The sequence below is a fragment of the Netta rufina genome (assembly GCF_964035555.1).
Source record: "Netta rufina genome assembly, chromosome: 6".
NCBI classification, from domain to species: Eukaryota; Metazoa; Chordata; class Aves; order Anseriformes; family Anatidae; genus Netta; species Netta rufina.
Window position 1 is genome coordinate 15,502,916 of NC_140129.1, and position 22,002 is coordinate 15,524,917.

General features: G+C 37.7%; 1 protein-coding gene across 1 annotated transcript in view; it reads left to right on the forward strand.

Moving 5' to 3' along the window:
* CERKL (CERK like autophagy regulator) overlaps positions 1-22,002 on the forward strand; it is a gene marked incomplete at both ends in the record, with an annotated part of 52,038 nt that continues 30,036 nt past the window's right edge. Inside the window, one exon of the mRNA XM_084288815.1 lies at positions 1-220. Within this exon, the coding sequence (XP_084144941.1) occupies positions 1-220 (220 nt within the window). The remainder of the gene's footprint in view (positions 221-22,002) is intronic.

Sequence of the window (22,002 nt, forward strand, 5' to 3'; positions counted from 1 at the left end):
ATGCTGGGCGCCGCGGGCCCCTTCCTCCGGCCGCAGCGGCGGGCAGGGACCGAGGAGCGGCGGCGCAGGGTGGCCCCGCTGGCGGCGAGCCCCTCGCCGGCCGAGCGGGGAGAGGAGCCGCTCCTCCGGGGCATCTTCGAGATCGGCAAGAGGAGCTGCGACGTGGTGCTGAGCGCCCGGCGGCTGCGCTGGAGCCCCATCGTGCCCGAGAGCCCCGCAGGTGGGACGGGCAGGGGCTGTCGGGCAGGGGCAGGGGGCGAGCCGAGCCGAGCCCGTTGTCGCAGGGCAGGGCATCGGGGCTTCCCGGCACGGGGTTACCGCGAACCGCCGCCTGTAAGGGGGTTCTGAGCTCCTCTTCCCCCTGGGCTTGTCCTGGTGCTTAATAAAAAGAAAGAAATAAAATAGCTCAGAGCGCAACGAGCGGCTTGGACCCGAAGCACCTAATCCTGCAGAGAGCCTGTGCTGCTTAGCGGGGGGTGCAGAAACGCGAGGTGCACGGGGTGTGCCCGTAGCCCCTCCGCAGCCCGGTGAGAGGACTGGGTGCCATCGGCTCGCCCAGGGGTGCCCGGGGGCTTGGGGCGCCTTCCCTGGCCCCGACATGTGACGTGCCCTGAGGGTGCAGCGTTGTAGGATGTGGTCAAGTGAAACAAAGTTCGTGCCAAAGCTTAGAAGGAAAGGAACGCTCCCCAGACTTACACAGATAGTCTTTATTTATTTATTTATTTATTTATTTATTTATTTATTTTCTACTGGAAACTCTGAAAACATAGTCACTTTCAAAACTGCGCACGTACTCCTAGCAGTGCCTGTGTACCGCAGTGACCTCCCAGTGCTTACGTGAAGGATAAGTTGAAGCTGTGTTTCAGCAATGCAGTTTCCAGACAGCACAGCTGTGTGCTGTTATGGCTCAGTTAGCTTCTCCAGGCCTAAAACTCCAGGTTCAGTTTAGCATTACTTCTGAAGGATCTTAAAACTTTGTACGGGTAAGATGTGGCTCCAGAGCTGTGTGGAAGGCAGTTGTTCCCGTGCTTCTGTTGCAGTGGAGTACTCATACCCAGAGCTGAGGTTACACTTCATTTCACATAGCATGTAGGGACAGCAGAGCTACTCAAACCAAGCCATGTGGTGCCATGCACAGCTGCTGGCTCTTGGCCTCTGAACAGTGTAACCACATTCATGCTGTGTTGTGCAAAGACACAAATATCTGCTTTTCTGCAGGGCTGTTCAGTTTTTAGTCTGTGCTGATGTTTGTACAGACCTTCCTTTTGTGCAGCCAGTGTGGCAGTTTCAGTAACGCACAACTCTGTAGCCTCTCCTCCTCGCTGTTTGGGACTACCTACAGGTCTCTATGTACATGATCTGAAGTGTAATTTGTGAATTATTTAGTTCCATGTGGAACGCTCTAGTTTGATTGCCATTTTATGTGCTAGCTACTTTAATGTAGCTTGAATCGTCATATATCAGGAACTATAAGTCCATGATTGTTTTTAAATTGTTACCAGTGGTGGATTTTAAGGTACAAACAAGAAAAATGAACTTCAGTAAGCTTCATGCTTACAGGGATGGGAATACATTGTTCTTTTTTTGTTTTTCTATGAAAGGTCAATCCCCCTAAACTGCTACTTTGTGTAAGAACTTTTCAGCCTGAGCTTGCTTACACAGACAAGGGGAGATTTTCCTAGTTCCTGTGAAGTAATAAAGTACTCTGTGTATAAAGTCAAACATATTGCAGATGGCAGAACTAAGCAGCATTGACAAGTTGATGTCAATTATACCAGGATTTGGACTTTTAGTGCACATGCATTAAATAGATGCCAATACCTGAGACTCCTTCCCGTGGGCTGGCACAGCTCTGTGCATGCCTGACTGTCTGTAGATGAGCTCAGTTGTAGCTGAGGATTTCATTGTGCTGAGCTTGCTGCCCTTGCAGGGATGGATCCAGTGGAGGGCTTGTCTGTTTTGCCTTCTATCTTGGATGCTGGAGGCCAGGATGGTATTTGTTTGGCAATTGCTGAGGTCAAATAGGGATTTTGGAATTTGGATGTTTTTTCTCGCCCACATTCTTGTATCTCAGAAGCAATTACTAGGGGGTGTCGTGAGTGTGGGAGTCATGCTGGTGCTGCAGGAGCTGCCTGTGACTGCCTCATTCTGTGTGACCACGGTGCAGTGGTGCGGTGCATGGCCTGAGCTGTGAAGGTACAAGAGATGGCTGACGGCTGCCTGAACAGCATGTATCACTCTCAGTGGTCCATTCCCCTGGGATTTGCTTTAAGCATACTTTCTCCAGACCAAAAGCTTCATAATGTAATTTACCTTAGGCTCAAAAACATGCTTTGCCAGGTGGCCTGAATTTGACACTAAATGTCTCCTGCTTAGTCCTGTATGTACCAATTCTTCCTGTTTTAGGACAAGACCTTTCTTCTATGGCAGTCAAGTCAGAGGAGTGCCAGGTAGTCTCTTTCTCCTCTCTTCCCTCCCACCTCAGCAGTTTGCCAAGGGTACTCCTGTCTTGATGAAGTCCTTGTTGGTTATCTGCAGTTCTGTTTCCCATTATAAGGCAGCTTGTTCTGCCTTGGCTCTTTCAGCTCAGAGATGCAGCTTAATGTTCCCGAGTACATGACATCTGCTTTCCCTGGGTTTGTTCATGTAAACCCTGACATGAGCACAGTTCTGCCCCGCCGCACTGTTTCTGTGGAGCTTTTGGCCAATGTGATTACCCAGCAAACTCCCTTCTTTACTCTCCCCTTGCTTTCTGCAGCAGCTGTCTCCTAGAGGGTTTTTGTTACCTCTCTGCTCCAATAAGAATGATCCATTGCAAGTTTCCTGCATCCTCTGTGATAGCAAAGCCTAGGGCAGAAGCAAGGTCTGGGCCAGTGCCTGAGCCTGGGGCCTGAGGGTGAGGATGCAGGGGATGGTCGAGGGGGCAGCGTGGTACAGGGCCTGGCTGCCCCACCACGAGGCTGCTGTTTGTGCCCGGGGGTGCTCAGCTCAGCCCCTTCTCGCAGCAGCCTGCTGCTCTCTGACACCTGCCAGGTCACTTGCTTTTAATGATGCATTGGATGCTGGGATGAAAAGCAGAGCTTGCAGGCAGCCGTTACTGGTTTTTACTCATTTCTTTCCACGTGGTTTTCCTATGCCATAAAAGTCATCACTGAAGTTAAGGAAAGGCAAGACCTCTCTCTGCGTTCGTAATCCAGCTCAAATTGTAGGGCTTCTGAGTCTGGATGCTGCTGCAAAGCAATAGCAGAGAAAGCTATCCAACCTAAGTGATTCTATGAAAAACAGATCCAAATATTAGCTGTGATTTTTAGAAATTTCCAGGAGATAATACACTTGACAGAATGACAGAAAAAATAATTATTTGCATTTAAGAAGAGATGCTCAGAGTGCAGTATTTTTTCACTGTGGCTAAAGTTTAAAAGCTAAGAAAATATAGGGGATTAGCAGTGGTGGATGTGGGTATTATATATATTTTGGAACAGGTCAGCTTTCTTTATTCTGTTCTTCCAATATGACTTTTTTTTTTTCTTTTTTTTTTTCCTGTTGAATGTGAATGAGAACTTTAATCCTGATACTTCCTTAAAGCCTGCAGCATCTTTTTGAAGACTTTTCAACTGTGAAACTCAGTGGCAATTGCAGTTTTTCAGCAGATTTCTATCAGATAGGAAACTAGAGATTGGACTAGGTGATCTTTGGAGGTCTCTTCCAACCTAGACAATTCTGTGAAATGGAATGACAACAGCACTGACTCAGTTTTTCACCAGTATGGGAAGCATGGAGGCCTTTGATAATTATGAAAAACCTTTTTATAAGTGTAGCTTGTTGTGTGTGCAGTGTACTTGACTCAAAGGTATATGAATCCATTCTCTCAGACTGACAACATATAGGCTGGACTGAGTAGTTGGGTAATAAACCTGTCAGATAAAAACTTTTTTTTTTTTTTTTTTTTTAATATGAGTAATTGAATACAACATTCTAAATTAATTGACTGACAAGGAAGTAATATCTCTGGAGCAATCACGAGGTCAGCGTATTATTGACTATATATTTTTATCATGAGTTAAAGATCAATGTGTAGTTTATATATAGTATAATCTTCTTGATATGCATTTAAAATAAGAATTTATAAATATTTTATGTAAGTGCAGCAATAAGGAAAAAATCACTGATGTATTGAAACAGTGAAAGAGTTAGCAATAAAGGACTTAAAATTAATTCCGAGTGCATAGTGGCCTGCTGCCAAGGCTATTTAGGAACAGATGTGGGTGAAATAGATACCAATAGTCTGTTTGGGATCTCTAAAGTAAGACATCTGTCAGTCTATTGGTCAGACAGGAATAATGGAAATGGGAACTGGCTGTTACAAAACGTGAATTACCAAAGTTGTACGTTGGTCAAACTGAAAGCTTTTGATTCTCTGCCTGATGTGTAGAGAACATAATTTCTCTAAGTTGCTTATGTATTGTCCAAGTAGGAAAAGGCATAAAAATGCAAAGTATAACTGAGAGTGTGATGTGTATTTATCACATGGATATATGGTTTTAAGATATAAATTGAAGTAAAAAATCATACAGTCTTAAACAATCCCAAAGTGTCTAAACATGAAAGAGACTCAAATCTTTTTCAGGGAAGTCCATAAAATGTATATCTCTTAGGAAGAATGTTAATTTTTAACTTTTTGAAAAAAAAAAAAAAAAAACTATTTAAGGAAATTGAGTATATTATCAGTCTCGGAAATACATTTGTTATTTGAGGCTACTTCTAGACATAATGTCTTGATTTTCTGTGTGTCTTTTTTTCCTTCATCAGCCGGTCAGTCTGGGAGAGTCCATGGCTAGCTGTTGGTGGAACAATTTACATTGCTTCATGTTTTCTGCTGTTTTTCCTATACTTCACATGTTTATGCACCTCTCTAAACATGTTAAAAGGGATTAACATACCCTGGACATCTAATAGGGGCTTTTGTATGTATTTTGATTCTCTCTATCCAAAAAGAGCAGATATTGAAATCTTTGTTCCAGAAAATAAGTTTCTTTGCTAGGTCTTGCAAATTGCATTGCTGTGTGTTTGGGTTTACATGCATGTTAAACAGCATGTGTTCATGACTTTCTTCACAGTGTGACGTGAGTTTGAGCTAACAGGATCCCAAAGTCATTCAGCTTTCACATAAGTAATAACTCTTTTTCATGGCATTTAAGTTTTAATAGAAATGTATTTCTGTTGCTGATATTGTGGGTTTTATTATCGTAGAGCTCCGGTAGCCCATAAAATGGAGAGTTTTCGACTTGCCAAAGGTGGTGGGTTTTCTGTTTATTTTTTCATTCTCCTGTTGCTCTAAGGAATAATTAGGTTTTGCTGTGCTGTTACTGTTGGCAAGGCAAAGCTCAGCTTTCGTCCTTGTTTCCTCCTGCCTGGCGAGCTGAGGTGCCACACAGGTGTGGGGGGGGCTTTAGGGGCAATGTAGGGGGACACCAGGAAATGGAGGGGAAACCACAGTTGTTGGTCAGCTTGCAGGATCATGCTGTGGGGTACAGGGCCTGGAAATACGGGGCAGGAAAAGCGGAAAAGTCAGAGGAAGCATAATAAAGTGGCGAGGTAAAACGAGGTAGGATGCAAATTCATGTGCTAAAATATTTTTAAAACAAACAAACAAAAAACCAACTTATCAGTTTCCTGTTCAGAGAGTAACTGCTAACTCTTTGTGCTTTCTGTGCAAAGGTGTGCATGAGTTAACTGTTTCCTTTGGAAGAATCTGGGCGTATACATTAAAAAAAAAAAAAAAAATGTTTATATATTCACCAGTCTTTGATATCCATGCTAATGCTGTTTTGATGTCCGTGGTACAGGGCTAAGTGTCCCTTCTTCATTGGTAACTAAAGTTCTTTTCTAACCATTAAAAAAAGTTCACAAATTCCTTTCCTAAGCATAAGTCTTGTACCTCAGTTTCTCAATTGTCCTGTTCTTCAGCCTTCGAGAAATGCTATTTTATCTGCCTTGTTCACATTCTAGATGCTGTTGCAATCTTTTTTTTGGTCATCATTTTTATCATATCATCCCCATTTATCCCTATTTATCATATCATCCCCGTTACCAGCTTATCTTGACTTTCAGGTGTAGCTTACTCACATGGCAGCAGTTCTTTCTGATCAGACCACTCAAGTCTGTCTGGAGCACTAGCCACCCCTTCCCAAATGTTTGGACAATGTGTGGTTTCTTTCATGTTGTCCCTCTCATTTAGGAGCAGTGTTCTTTAAATGTCCAAGAAACTACAGAACAATCAGAACTCTGGAAAACATGCCTTAAAATATATATATATATAATTTTTTTTTTTAAGTAATGTCTTCAGGAAATAAATACAAAATCTTACAAATAGCTTGTCCATTCAGACCCCGAGGCCACCACTTGCTTTCTTTGCCTGCAGCTGTTTCTCTCCTTGGTGTGTGTGGAGTGAGGTTCTGGAGTACCTGCATGGAACAGCAGTGGGGATTGTGCTCCCTGATCACGCTGGAATTCAGGATATGATGTTCTTTTGCAGTTTCTTATTTTGTATTTTGACAAAAGATGTGCTTAGATTAAGGCCTTTCTGCCTTTCTTTTGCAAATATGAAACAGAAATAAAGCAGGGAAGTCTGTCCTTATAGGAGTCAAAATAAACAAAACTTAGGAAAACAACTTTTGTTTCATCGTAGATGCCTTGTTAACTACATATATTTATTTAAAAATGTATATTTGTTACATAAAACGAGAACAGCAGGTATCTAATGGCTGTTGTCACTTTTATGCCAAAACAAGCAAACAGGCACTGGAGACAAGGAATCTGTTTTTTTTTTTTTTTTCTTGCTGTTTCATTTAGGTATACACAACTATATTAGGCCCTGTTTTTAGAGGCATATTTCTATTTCAGTATGTGTGGTACTCTAAGAAATATTTGTATCTTTCTTAGACAATTTATGACCCTAAATAGCTGCAAATCTGTGAGCATAAACCTGAAGGATTGGATAGTCTTTGTGTACCTTAACATTTGTGGATCATGGATCTAATGTTTTCCTTTCAAGAAAATCAGTGGTCTTGGTTTTTATGACTTATGTTGTAACAGTATGTGCAGACAAAAAGCCATAATGTGTTGAGTATCTGATACATGTATTACCATATTGCCATAAGGAACTGCTATTATGTTAGACACCAACTGATTTCATGATAGTGTTGGATTTCTCTCACATATGCTTATGTTTTTGTACAGATGATCCTTTAGGAACATCTGCTAGTTTTGTGGTGGTATCTGCTGTTTCCTTTCAAAATTTGACCTTTTTGTCATTTACTACTGGGACTCCTATAGAATTGCATTACACTGGGATCTTTTTCTAAATTGATTCCTGTTTCACAGACGTTAACTCTCTATTTTTTGATTTAATTGGGTTTCATCATACTCTGGCATGCTATAGAGTTAAGTGCAGCTGTGAAGGTGATAAATCAACCTTTTAATATAGAATTTCATTATTATTTAAATGTATGTCAACTTGAAGTAGATTACTAGAACTTCCCCTTTCCCACTTTTTAGGTGGTCTCAAAGATACTTGTGTGTGCAGACAGTGTGCAAGGACAGCATTTCTCAAACTATTTCACTAGGGAAGAAGTTCTGGAAATCCTTTCTCACAGTTTGGGGACCCTTCCCCTGTTCAGTTAAGCACAGTGATAACAGCTTAGGATCACATCTGCAAGTGAAGCTGAATGAGCGAAGCAGCAAATACAGCTGAAGCTCAGCTGTGGTGTGCCGCTGCAACTGGCAGTGTAGTCATGATCCTGTAAAGGCAGCCTAAACGGGTTCTTAGCCTGTTGGAAGCTCATCCTCTTGGGTGAATAGGCATGCTGTATAATGATCTTTCACATGTAGATGGGTCTGGGTAACTGGATTTTATATAGGTTATGATAAAGAGTTGAAGACAATGTTATTTTCTGTTTACATGGGACTCCAGCTTTTATTATCAAACAGTTTTGCTGTGGCCCTCTGCAGGAAAAAAAAAAAAAAAAAAAAGAAAAAGAAAAAATAAAGTGTGTTGAACTTGTGTTATTTGGATAAGTGGCTGATTATTTTGCTTCCAATGTATGATGTATGTTTGTATGAGGATAGCATTCACTTTCACATGACACTGTTCATGGTTTTAAAAATTAAATACATGTATGAGACTTAATATTCTGAAAGATAATTAGTCTTCTTGTATTTCTTTGGCTTTGTGTATTGACATGCATTCTCACCTTGTTACACCTTTTCATTCAGAAGTGTATTAATTCCAAAAGTGATTATGAAGCTAGAAGTAATTTACTTCATATTTTTCAATGACAAATTTACCAGTGGAAAAATAAAGTCAACTCATTTAACATGCAGTTGTCTTTCTTGGTTGAACCTAAAAACCTAATGTATTTTCTTATTATTAAACTATGAAGATTAAAAATGCACTGCTTCTACTGAATGAGAACCTTTTGCTCCTTGTAATGTCTCAACATTGCTGTTTTGCTATTTGTGCGTCCTTGTGGAGTGATTAAAAATGAGAGGAAAAAAAAATCCAAAAGTCCAGTGGAGAAACAAGAAATGTCCCCCCAACCTGGAATTTTTATGGTGCTAGAATTGCCAACAGTGCCATTTCTTCTTTGGAGAAGAATCCATGCTGTGTTCTCTACAACATACAAATCCCCATTTTTTAGTTAGCTTTCAGGAGTTGTTCATGTCTGATATAGAAAAGTAGTCTATAGGTTTATCTTTTGGGAATGAGTTTGGTGCCTGGAGACGAACACATTTGTTTAAACTCTTGAGCTGTATGTGTGTCTTTATCATGCTTGTAAGTGGGAGTGTTTTGAAATGTTTATGTAGGGATTGAGGGTGGGCTTCTGAATTGATTCCTTCCCCATGTTTTCCTAGTGTGTGTCTTTTTAGGATTGAAGAATATCCTGTTTGTTTTTTTCATAGGTGGGTATTTGTTTTATGATTTTTTTTTTTCCTTGTGATTTGTATTTGTCATCCTAGCTGAATGTTAACAAGTATTTCTGTGTAGTGTGTATGGTAAATTCCAAATATTGAACAGTATATTATGAATGCTAGAGATTAAAGAAAACAAAATCAAAACACAGAACTTATATCTATGTATGATGATGTAGTTCTTAGAAACTTTGGGATTGATACATTAAATATGTAAGTCCTTAAGTGGCAAAAACCAAGAATAGGCTTCAAGCCATACTAATTTGAAGGTTTTGTAATGTGATTGCAAGCCAGAGCTTGTAGAATATTGTAAACCACAGTGTTTCATTTTATGTAAAATGGGAGCTCAAAATCCAGAGTGTATTAAAAGTTATTCACATGACCCCAAGATAACTTGTAGAGGTATTAAAAATTATTTTCCAGGCCCACCATTTGCTTTCCTTACATTATAAGGAATTGTTAGTTTTCATTAGTAGTAGCACGGGAGCTCTCTCAAGACAAATATGTTTGCTTGAAAAAGAAAATGCATTTAAAAAATTGTAGGTATGAATTTTCATGTGAGCCTTGCATTATAATAGCCTTTCTCTAAGGATTTGATGGAATAAAATTCTATTTATGTTTAAGGTCTGGTGGCAATTCCTCCCACCTCAGCTTCTCATTCAGTTGTAGATGTAAGAACATATAAAATCTGACATAAGCGTATGGTAACTGGGTTTACCCTGCAGTTCTCTCATCTAGCTTGTGGCTGTTTCCTCACTGTGTGTTGCAATTCTAAACAAATGGTCAGTTCATGAACAGAATTCAGTGCTGAACTCTGAATTTCCCAGCTTTTGTCTGTTCCGGCAGGCTATGTAAGATGGTAGTTACTTAGAGGCTTTTTAGTTTGGAGTAGTTGTCGTAGCTGTCGGTTTGTTTGAACTGTGACCATATATCTCTTCTGTCAGCTCATACACTCAAGTGAGTATAGGAAAGTATGCTTTGCAAAGCTCAGAAAATGCAAAGCAACAGATGTTGTGTGCTGCACTATTATACGTATCCTGGAAACAGAGCTTTACACAGTGCAGACAGTCTTGGAAAAACAAAATTTCACATATAAATGATCATGCTAAGGGTAACAGTAATAAATACTAATGACTAAATATAATGCTGTTTTGCAGATACTGAGTTTGAGTAGTTAAATGCTCATCATTACATTAAAAACACTTATTTGACAGATGTTTAAAAATTGTCTTTATATTTTTTCTGTATTGCTTAGTATAGCAGAAGCAGAATAAGTGAAATATTCTCACTTAAAGTAACATATGAAAATGGCTTTAAAATAAAAGTCAATTGTATTTTGACTTAGATGACAACTCATGTGAATAAAGTAGAAGGAAAATGGAAAAAAAAATTAGATGAGTGGCTGGGATTTTATGTGAAAATAACACGTTTCCTTGTCTGGTCTGTTGAGTGTATTGAATATGGTTCACCAAGAAATTGTTCCTTCCCAGCTCTTCTCGCTGGTGCACTGCTCATCGCAGCCCTGCCAGGGAGGGCAGTGAAAGGATCCAGACCTGAGTAGTTCTGGACTTCTCGAGGGCCTGCTCTGCTGCCTCTACAAGGTGAATGTACCTGGGGAAGAGGTAATTAGCAAGGGATCAAAATTGTCATGGCACTAGTCAATAGTACACAGACAGATAGGTGGCTGTAGCTGGTGGTAACTCATGGACTTCAGACTTTGAACTGATCTGTGGTGCTGTGTAGCAATTTCTGCAGTTAGTATGTTCTGAGGTAAGCCCACAAAACCATCAACATGTTCCGATAATCAGGAAAAGATTTTACATAGATATGTATTTTTAACATGGTACTGATTTTTTTGAAGGAAAAAGAATGCTTATGAATGTTTCACAAGAAATGCAATGATTCTTGGTCACTTAACAGCAATGTGTTTATTAAATGAGGCTGTGATTAAACTGCGAAGATGCTCCAGGTCCTTTTCTGTTCATACATCTTTTGTGATGGAGGAATAGTAACAACTAAGGGTGTGGGATTTTTTTTTTTTTTAATGTTTATTTCTTACAGAAGAACAAACAAAACAGCATTTTCTTTGCACTTACATTTGTTGGAGAGTTAATTATTTAAAATATGATGGAAACAAGCAGGTGGTCTTTTTGAAGTTTCATCCTTAGGTTTCATTTTATGGAAACTGCTTGTGGAATGTACCCATAAATTCAGTACTGAGCCAAGAGTATGATTTATACATACACACTTGTTCGTTTTGCTTAAAGCAGATACTGCTTTTTTTTTGCATTTGCAAGTTTAACAATACTAGTTTGTGCGCAGAAGCAGACTAATGAAATGAACTTACAGTAAAAAGAAAGCTGTCTTTAAATACGTTTCTATTTGTTTTATGTTTCTGGTGTTTGTTTTCTTTCTCTAATGCATGGAGTGAAGGCTGCCTGAAAAGTTCATAGTACCTTTGGTATTAACAGTGTGGTTGGAAAAGGGTATGGAAGGGAAAAAGCTGTCATGGGACAAACACAGAGAAGCAGAAACATTGAGTTTGTATGTTTGTGGACTGTTAAAATAGAAATGGAAAAGCATTTAGATATTGTTGGTCCTGTCCTACAGCACAACTTCAGAGGCATGTCCATTTTACAGATGTGACAGTGAATCAAGAGTTGATACAATTAACAGTAATTACAATACTGTAATGTGTTCATCTCTTATTTAACATCATCCTGATTAAGATCAGGAACTGTTGTTAGACTGCTCCTAGTGTATATAATCAGAAGTTTATTCTGAAGAAAATACCATCTATCACTTAAACTGTTGTATGTATTATTATGTTAAGGATTATTTCTTTTTGGTCTGACAGAGAGGCAGTTGAGATAGGGTGTGGGGGGAGCAGACGGCAATAGCTTTCTACCTTCCAATATAATAAGTCAGGTGTATCAAATAAGAAGAAGCAGGCTCAAAACAAAAGGATGCAGTGAGTACAACAGAACTGTGAAACATAGTGCCAAAGGATATTGGTGATGCTAAAAGATTTTGTGGATTCAGCCGGAGACTGAAGGCCTCATTTGAGAGCTGTTAAATACCTAGAAACCACAGTCAGTTCTGGGTATCCCAAATGAAAACAGGTGGGGAGTAGAAGAGTATTAGAGAGACATAGAAAAAATGCTTGCTCGATTCCTTCTCTTCTCTTACCATCTGCTTATGGCTATGGTTTGACACAGGATACCGGGACAGATGGACTCTTGCTCTGAGCTGATATTGCTGGTCTTACGTACCAGAAAACAGCTAAGTTATATTTAAACTATATTTTATGTAAAAGAACACACATCGCTCGTCTGCAACTCTACCTGTATTTGCACTATTAAGCAAGCTTTCTTGGTAGAATTTGTATGTCAGTGTTTGCCTAGCCTCCATCTGCAAGGTACTTATGTTCATAATGAAGACTTTTGTTCTCTGTCAGCCATTTTAGACTCTGAACTTTTCCATCCTTATTGATAACTACATGGTCTATTTTAGAAGAGGGAGATGAGTAAGTGGTGCTGAGAATTTTTCTGAACACTGCTGGAAGTCTTCACCAGGTTTTGGAGTTTTCCAATTCTGAATTACTCTTTTTTTTTTCTTTTTTTTTTTTTCTTTCTGATCTGTTGTTCCCTATTTGTGTATTTTCTTCAGCAGTAGATGATTTGTTCCCCTCTTGATATGCCTCTTCCTAAGCTGCAGCTACTTAAAGAAATTTACAACAAACTTTTATTTTTATTTTTCCCGTAGAAAGAGCTGTAAAGACTCTAAGATAATCATCATTTGGCTTTGTTGGTTGTGAAAGTAGGCTTTCTGCAAAGAGGGCAGATGTGAGTCATATTTATTGTAATCTATAGCATAAGATCCTGTCAAAGACATCATTACTTGAGTTTTCTTAGTCTCAGTTTTTTTTTGCAAAGGCTGTGGAGTAGCTTGATTTTAGTGATAGGGGTAGCTAGCTGACGTGTTTCTGAAGTAACGGTGTGGATTAACTAAGCTGTTGCTGAATCCAGTTTGAAGATGCATCTGTTAGTGGCTGCATGGGTACTTTGAATGTGAATCTCTCTCTGATCCTGCAACCATATGCAGGATCTTTATGCTAAGAGTAAAATTTTCAGGATCTCCAAGTGAGATACTTACTTAAACATTGCAGTGATAGTAGTCCCTGTAGATGTGTGACCATTTGGTATGGTGTTAACATTTCACATTTTGGAGGAGTAAAAATTCATGTTTTTTAATAGAGGTTTGAAAAGTATTTTTGTCATCTGACATGCATGTTTCTCCAACAGCAAGAGCTCATCAGAAATTGAGTATTTTAAGTTCATTAGTGGTATTTCCATTTGATCCTGGTAATTCTTGGTACTCTTTCATGCTGCATTCTTGTGATTCTTTGTGTGATTATTACTTATCTCCCCAAATATATTCAAAAGACTATGAAAATGTCCTTAGGTTTCCATGCTTTGGTACAAATCACCTTTAGTGACTATGATTAGGAATACATATGTAAATGTGGTATGTAGCTACAGTTACAATACCAAAGTTAAGAGTAATAGGTTGAAATGACAAGGAATTTGCCAATTTGCCTAAAAACCATGGGAGATGACTTATTTGAGGTTACCAGCCATGCAGAGATGTGAAGCATAAGTCATGGACTGTTGTGGGGTGTTTTTTGCTTCATTTATTTATTTATTTATTTAGAATTTTTTATTAGTGTCTTTTTCTTTTTTTATTAGTGTCAGTTGATATGCCTGCCTGAAAATGCATACATTTCCGTGTGTAACTTAGTATATTAATGCAGTTTGACGTAAAAGTGAAAGTTATTTTTATGCTGGTTGTTAATTTTGAATTTCATGGTACTTAATGCTAAAATATTATTCATAAAGCATTTTCTGGATCCTGCTTGTTATTTAAAAATGAATTATCTTATTCAAATTTATGCAGTGCTTATTATACAAATCTAAAGAAAGATGGAGATCTTTAGATTTTTGAGAATCTCGTGATAATTTCAAATAATATTTTAAATAACTTGTTACCAATATTCTTACAGTTCCTGAACAGTGTAACAACATAAAATATTAAAACAACTCAAAGTACCAGCTTCCCCCCCCATAATTTTTTAGTGTATCTTGATTTCCAAAATAACACTGTATATGATTTTCTTACAGTCCAATCAGTTATTCCCCACAATTCATTTTTTTCATTAAAATATTTTATAGAGCTGTTCATATACTTTGCCAGTGTCTTGAGCACATGGTTTGAAATTTAATGAGCATACATTTATTATTTACAATTTTAGTTTAATTTCAACATACGTGTATTATTACGGTGTATATTCAACAGTTCTGCTGCTAAATGAAGTAAGCATATACTTAGCTTGCTGCACAGTTACATGGGCACAGGTGGACATCTTGGTAGTGTGCACCATGCAGTGAAACACATGGCACTACACAACGTGGGGCAAAGAGCACGCAGTTTGAATTAGAAGTCATTTTATGGATACCTTGTAAATTTGTGCTTGTTCATACATGGGCTGTAATTTCTGAAATGGGTGCGCATGTTTTAATGTTGAACATTTGTAATATATGCATCACTCTAATGTAGCTGCCCTCTGTGGAAAGAGGCAGTATTGTATAAGCCTGTTTATGTCAATATTTTAATAATTTATCTTTATAACTACATTTTGTCTATATTTATAGTAGCATTGGCACCCTGTGTACAGAAGATAAAATCAGTGCTGAAAGGAAACTTGCATCCATCTGGAAGCAATAAACTTTTCTAAAAGACTGCACAGTGTTACTTAATCCTGTGATTTCTTACTGTGAGTGAAATTAAGGTTTGGTTCAGTTGTGTCACATCATATTGGTATCAAATCTTTTGTGAGAGCTTTGTCATCATGTTAAGCTACAAACAAAATCATAGAATTGATGAAGTCTGAGAATGTAATTTCCTCAGTCACAGGATTATGCATCACTGTAAATGTAGCAAATTCCCTGTACTAACAATGACAGTAATACCAGAAAGATTCTAGAGTGTTGTATTTTGAAAGCTTTCTTCTTTGTACAAAGGACTCATTTGTATACTGAAAACTTGACTAAGTATACCTTAAATTTTGTATTGTGTTCTAAGCAATTATGTTTCATACTAAACATATATCATGTTGTATAAAATATATTTTTAATATGCCAAAAATGTTTTGCAAGGTTAATTAGAGTAATATGAACATTTTCACTAAGAGCAAGGGGAAAAATATAAAGATATCTAACTTTATTTTTTTTCTTTGCGTTTCTTTTAAGTCTGTTAAGTCTGGTCTACATGAACAAAATGGGATTCATTCATCCCTTCAGGCAAAGTGGTGTAGTCTTACATTCTTCCTATTCCTATGTGGCAAGTGAGCTGAAGTGAACTGGGGGCGAGAGAAGGGTTTTATGGTTGCCAGAGGATTTTGGTGGTGCTGCTGCCATCTCCTATCCTTGGGCGAGTGTGGAAGGTGCAGGCAGTATGATACAAAGGATGGCTGAGTTTATGAAGAAATCTCCTAGAAAAACAAACTAAAGATCAATGAGCATAAAACCGAACATGTAGCTGTTAATCAATGAGAGGTTCATGGATGAGTTTATCTAGCAGCTGATAGCTGTGCTTCAGTACCTAAAAGCATGAATTGCTAATATGCATTAATTACCAATAGCTTATGGAAGGGAATTGTCTGGTGTTTAGAATGGGATGTGTCTGTTCTTTTTTTTTTTTTTTGTTTCTTAAAAAAATGTTAACTTAAAAATCTTTTCAGAAAAGATGAAAATTCAGATATTTGAGGCATGCTGAATTTCCTGAATGTCACTGGTATTTAGCAGTATTGGATGGTTTGTAAATTTGTATTTGAGGCTGAAGCAAATACCTTGCCAGTAAGAGTGCAAGTAGAATTAATTATTAACTTGCAATTGATCAAACCTGGTGATGTCATATGGGCATAAGAGGTGATTTCAATTTTTCATCATTATTTTCTGAAATGGCAGAAGTAATTGTCATGATTATGACACAAATTAGGAGGTACAAAATGGTGTGTATATGTGAGATCTTTCAACAGAGTGTGAAATGAAGCTCATGTTTCCTCTTTGGGGTTTCTTTAGTACCTTTCAGCTCTGGTAGCCTGTTGTATTAAATCACATGTCGTTAGATCCCAGTCTTCTGTTTTATTTCACAGATCTCTCTCTTTTAATTAATTCCATTATATGATAGTGGTGCTAGTGGTCTTTGTAAAACTATCCATTTTATCTGATGCCTGTGTCTGCAGAGGCTTTACGAAAGGATGCAAACTGCATGGACGTTTGTCACACAACTCCTTCCACTTCTTACAGTAAACACCACAGAGTTTCAGGCACTTTGTGAAAGGTTTGCTGCTACTTTTCCAATTGTATTATGAAATCAGGCAGTATGTGGGCCATACTCTTAATGTAAAACGTAGAGCTTTCTATAGTAAATTTATTTTCAGTGACCTCTTTCTTAATGTGATGTTAATGAGAAAATGTAACTATTAAAAAGCAAAGACTTCGCATGTCCCCTCTCAAGTGCATTAGTTTCAGAATGTCTCTCTGCCTCCCTTCCTTTCAGCTACCCTTGTTCTCTACAGCATCATTCCCAGCAGATCTTCTTTGGAGATTATTTTTTCATTTCATAATCTCCTTTAAATCCTTTGTTGGAGAATGATGGGGAAACTTTTCCTTAAGGCGGAGCTTCTTGTCTGAAAAAATGCTAGGTCTTGTGCTAAGTTTTAATCACATAATGGTGGAGCTGTTTTTCGGCTCATGTCTTTATTCAAGAAACTATTGGGCTTCCTTTCAAACTATGAATTTTGGTGTATTTGCTGACGAAGTTTTACTGTTACCTTGTAGTTTGAGAGGAAGGTGTTTTGCTGCTCATGGAACATGTTGTGAGTGAAAGCTTTGGGGACTGATGTGTACTGAGCCTCATGCAAGAAGGAAGGCCTTAGGATATTTGGAAAGACAAGGATGATTAGTTTTTAAAAGATGTGGTGGAGGGCAGGGATCAGAATCAACTGGTGAAGGAGTCCTGTGGAAAGAGAGGTTTGGAACATGGAGAGAGATGGAAAAGGAGGGGAGAAGGCTGGAGGAAGCAACCAACTGAAGTCATGAGTCAAGGATTCTTGCCTCTGCTTCTTGGACTGCTTTATATTAAACTAGTTGTGCTAAAATACCATGGGAGGGACTTATGGAAGTAGGGACTTTTGAGGTGACTATCCTAATGCATTATGAAAGTATTCTGTCATAACCTTTTTATTTCTAGGAACATTATGCCTGTATGAATATACAGGAATGTACTCCTGGATATACACAGAAATAAAGCATTGTATAGAGAAGAGTGACCTGCTGGCTGGTAATTTCAGCCATGCTTCCTTCTTTGGGGTAACTTTGCTGAACATGAATAGTAAACAATTATCATGATGCCTTTTGCTGCTGTATTAAAATAATGTGTAATTTTTTGCCCAACACACTGTGTCATTATAGACTTAGAGTTTTATTCTGAGTATTATATATATTTTTAATAACACGTAAATAGAGTTCTAAAAAATCAGTGTGCATCTTTCCCAGTTCTTCCTGACTCTTGTTGATGATCTTTGAGGAATTAGCAATTAGAAGTTAACGCGCACAGCATGTTGGCCCAAGCCACACTGACTTCATGCTGATGAAAAGAGACAGTTCCAGTCTTTCCTCCTTCCCTGCTATGTGTATTCTTATGACTTTGAGCCATTTCTGGTTGCAGGACTCGTGTTGAAATGACTGCATTAACTAACTTGTCAGAAGACTAAGCCAGCAAAAAAATAAAATAAAATGGACAATCTATGCTACTTTAGAGAGTTGAATTGACTCAACTTGGTTTTGTCAAGTGCCAGACACAAAACAAAGGCTGGACTACACAGTTGTGGTAGGTGCCTATATTGGAAGGGGGATTAATGGCACGGTTTTGCATTGGCTTGGCAAAATACATCACTTCACCCTGAGATTCTCTAAAGGAGAATGAAAATCGGTCGTTTTCCTGTCAGATGCTTTTAAGCTCAATTTTCTGCCCTGAAGGGTTACAGCTGTTGCTGCAAGTAAATAGGTGGCATTAAAAGATGAAGGTAGTAGCTGCACCCTGCTTTTACTCTCGAGCTCTGGAGGAACTACAATGCATCTCTTCAGTACTTTGTAATACTTCCTGAGCTCCCTAGGAGGTCATTACACACAATCTGGAAAATATTTTTCTAAACTATGGTCTTGGCTGTGTTATGTATCTCTTTATAACACCATTTAAAAGGACTTGAGTAGCACAAAGGTGATCTTAAAAACAAACAAAAAGAAACAGGTCTTCCCCAGCCTGGCCCATGCTTTACCACCTTCTCCCCAGCTCACTGTTCAATATTCTGGCCAAGCAGTAAGTGAAGTTTTGCTTTCTCTGGTTATGAAGGAGAGTAGGAGGCATAATATCGTGGTTTTTTTTTTTGTTCCCCCCACCCCTTCCAAGGTGTTGCATGACTGATCTTTTTTGAAATAGATTGAAAATTCAGATGTTTTGAAAGTAGCTTTTCTGTTTTATGTTTTGTGTATTTAAATTAATATTGAATAGTCTGACGTGAGCTATACAGTGATTCTTAGCTCTTTTGGCAAAAAATGATCATACTTTCACCTTTATAGTTCGCATTGCTAGTCCTTCATAACCAAAGTAGTAGCTGAAAACTCTGGAGTGGTTTCATGAGTCAGTTGCATGGCCCTTACTGCACTGATGGGAAGAATGGGCTCAAGTTAGTACTTGGTGTTTTATACAGAATTTATTTAAAATTATTTATTTAATAATTAATTATTAAATTATTTTAAATTATATTTTTAAAATAAATATTGCTAAGCATAAGTTTGTGAACATATTGTCAAAACTGTTTTCACTTTTCATTCTATTTCCTTTTAAAAATATATTAATACGACTATATTTTATTGTATATTTGGAATAATAGTGTTGAAAACAGTGTTTATGCTGTGTAAGAAGAACTGCAATAACTACTGTATTTTCTTTGGTATAATCTTGATGGTTTTATTTCTGTTTATCTATTATGTTACACTGTACTCAGGTATAGCAATGAACTATCAATGAAGTAAGCTTGAGAGCCTAATAGGACAAAATGTGTAGTAGTTTTACCTATAGAATCAAGTGGGACTAGGTGAGTTGCCAAAAGTCATACAAAGAATTCATGACCAGGGGAGTAGAACCTTATGTTCCTTATTTCCAAATCTTGTAGTTGAACTATACAGACACCTGACATACGTATTTCTCAGATATTTGTTACAGAAATTAAGTCCTCAGATACCACTCCTAGATGTTGGCCCTCTATTGTCAGATAACAGTCTGATAAATGATACGTTGTTGAAGTGTTTGCACTTGTATTTTAATGACACATTTCTGCAAATTGTTCTGTTTTCTATAGTGCTGTTTTTTTCTTCTGTATGTTTTGATCAATTTTGTTTTAAACATGAGATACTCTATTTGTTTAAAACTTAGTTTAACACTTAATTTTTTATTAAATAAGAGATTAGATTACTGTAAATAGGAAAAAAATGTAGGATAGTCTTTTTTTTTTTTTTTTTTTTTTTTTTTTTTTTTTTTTTTTTTTTTTGAAAACAGAGAAACAGAGATGGGATAAATTGAGGCATAAAACTTCCTAGAAATTCGTATATCAGGCAGGCCTTTTTTCATGCTGTATTTGGGGAGGAAAAAAAAGTGGACATGTGCAGAAACTGTGAGTACAATTAGCGTCAAGCAGATAAATCCAACTCTAATCCTGTTTACGCTCTACATCAGACAGATGTGCTGAGATTGATTTAGACAAGCTCTTGGCTTATAGTAATTTTTTTTTAAGTGCCATATATTCTGTTTTTGTTAGGTCTTTGTTAAATGTTAAGTGCTGTTAGTTTTACTCTTCCTAACGCCTGTAACCTACTTTATACAGGTTCCCTCTCAGCTCTCATGATGACAGGGCAGCCTGGTAGAAGAGATTATCTTTATTCCTTGTAATTAAATTGACTTTTTTTTTTTTTTTTCAGAAGATACAACAATGGGAAGTGGGTACTGAATTAAATAAATAGCATGATATCTAATAGATGTATACTTAAATCTCTTGCAAGAACAGATGGTACCCAATATCTTTCTAAGTAATGTGAGAGGACAGTTAATGTCCTGAAACAGCTAGCAATAACCAATATGATACTAACAAACTGATTGTGTTTTTTTTTTTTTTTTTTTTTTTTTTTTTTTAAGTTTAAAGAAGTGTCTAATGCATTATGTACTTTATTTTTAAAGTAAACTTGGTTGTTACTACCTGTTAGAGATATTTCATAATAACATATGCAATATATTTATAAATATACTTATATTTACATATTCATAAATATATAAAATATATACATATAACTCATGGCTTAAATTTTCATCTGAGTTCTTTTTAAAATAAAATTTTACTGTATTTGTGATGATCTTATTTTCAGTAAAAATGGAAGATAAAAAATTGTACAGTAGGCCTAAGGCCTTGCATGAAAACTTTTCAACTGTAGTAAAAATTGCCTGTCCTGATCATATTAACACATTCAATATTTCCTTTACAATGTAAAACTTGAGGATGATGCTTTTGTATGATTCGGTATTCCTATAGAATCACAGAATCACATAATTGTCTAGGTTGGAAGAGACCTCAAGATCATCTAGTCCAACCTCTGACCTAACACTAACAATCCTCCACTAAACCATATCGTTAAGTTCAACATCTATACATCTTTTAAAGACCTCCAAGGATGGTGACTCCGCCACTTCCCTGGGCAGCCCATTCCGATGCCTAACAACTTTCAGTAAAGAAGTTCTTTGTAACATCCAACCTAAAACACCCCTGGCGCAACTTTAGCCCATTCCCCCTTGTCCTGTCACCAGGCACGTGGGAGAACAGACCAACCCCCACCTCTCTACAGCCTCCTTTAATGTACTTATAAAGAGCAATAAGGTCGCCCCTGAGCCTCCTTTACTCCACGCTGAACAAGCCCAGCTCCCTCAGCCGCTCCTTGTAGGACTTGTTCTCCAGACCCCTCACCAGCTTCGTTGCTCTTCTCTGGACTCTTTCGAGCACCTCTATATCATTCTTTATAGTTTATATACTTCTCCAAGCTGTATTTGAAAATGTGTTCCAGTAGAACAGCTGGAATAAAAATACTATTTTTGAAAATGTAATGCTGCCTAGTAAGAATGGATTATTTTAATTTTCAAAATTTTTATGTGCATCTAAGCAACGCAAGACTTTGACAAATGTAGAGGAAGAGGAAGGTTTAAAAGCAAATAAATATCTGGCTGAAGTAGTAGCATGAAGAGACAAGATGAAATGGGCCTTAGCTGACTGACAACTAAGGTTATATTATGGAAATTGCTAGCAGAAAGAGAGTATTGGAGCAGGCCTTCATTTTATTGTTTCATGCAGGACAAATAGACTAATGTTTGTAATCTATTTACGGTTTGTACGCATAATATTAGCACAACAAAATTAGTGATGCTCTCAGCAAAGCTAATATTCCAAAATTTTATTTAATTTAAAACATTTAAAAAGCAAACCCGTTTAGCTTATTTGTACTGGTCTTGGTGAATAACTGCTGGGCAGCTGCTATTATACTTCATATGTCTGCTTACCCAAGTTCCTAAAACACTGTGTGTGTGCTGGAATGTCCAGTGGTCTGTGTGTCTGACAAGTGTTTCTGGAAAAAGATGAGTAGACCTCCCCTTTGAAAATGCTGTTTTTATAGTCAAGGTGGGTCTTAAATGGGTCTGTATCTGTAGTTCTAGAAAAGTGATTGAGGATGTTGTGAAGTCTTTCATTTAAGGTCTACAAAGACTCCCCAGGTGTTTTAGAGGAGTGATGTAGAGTTGGTAAGAATCCAGCTCTCTAGTTTGGTGCCTTGGTCTGCAAGGGGCTCTTGGTCTCTATATCACATTGCATCTGCT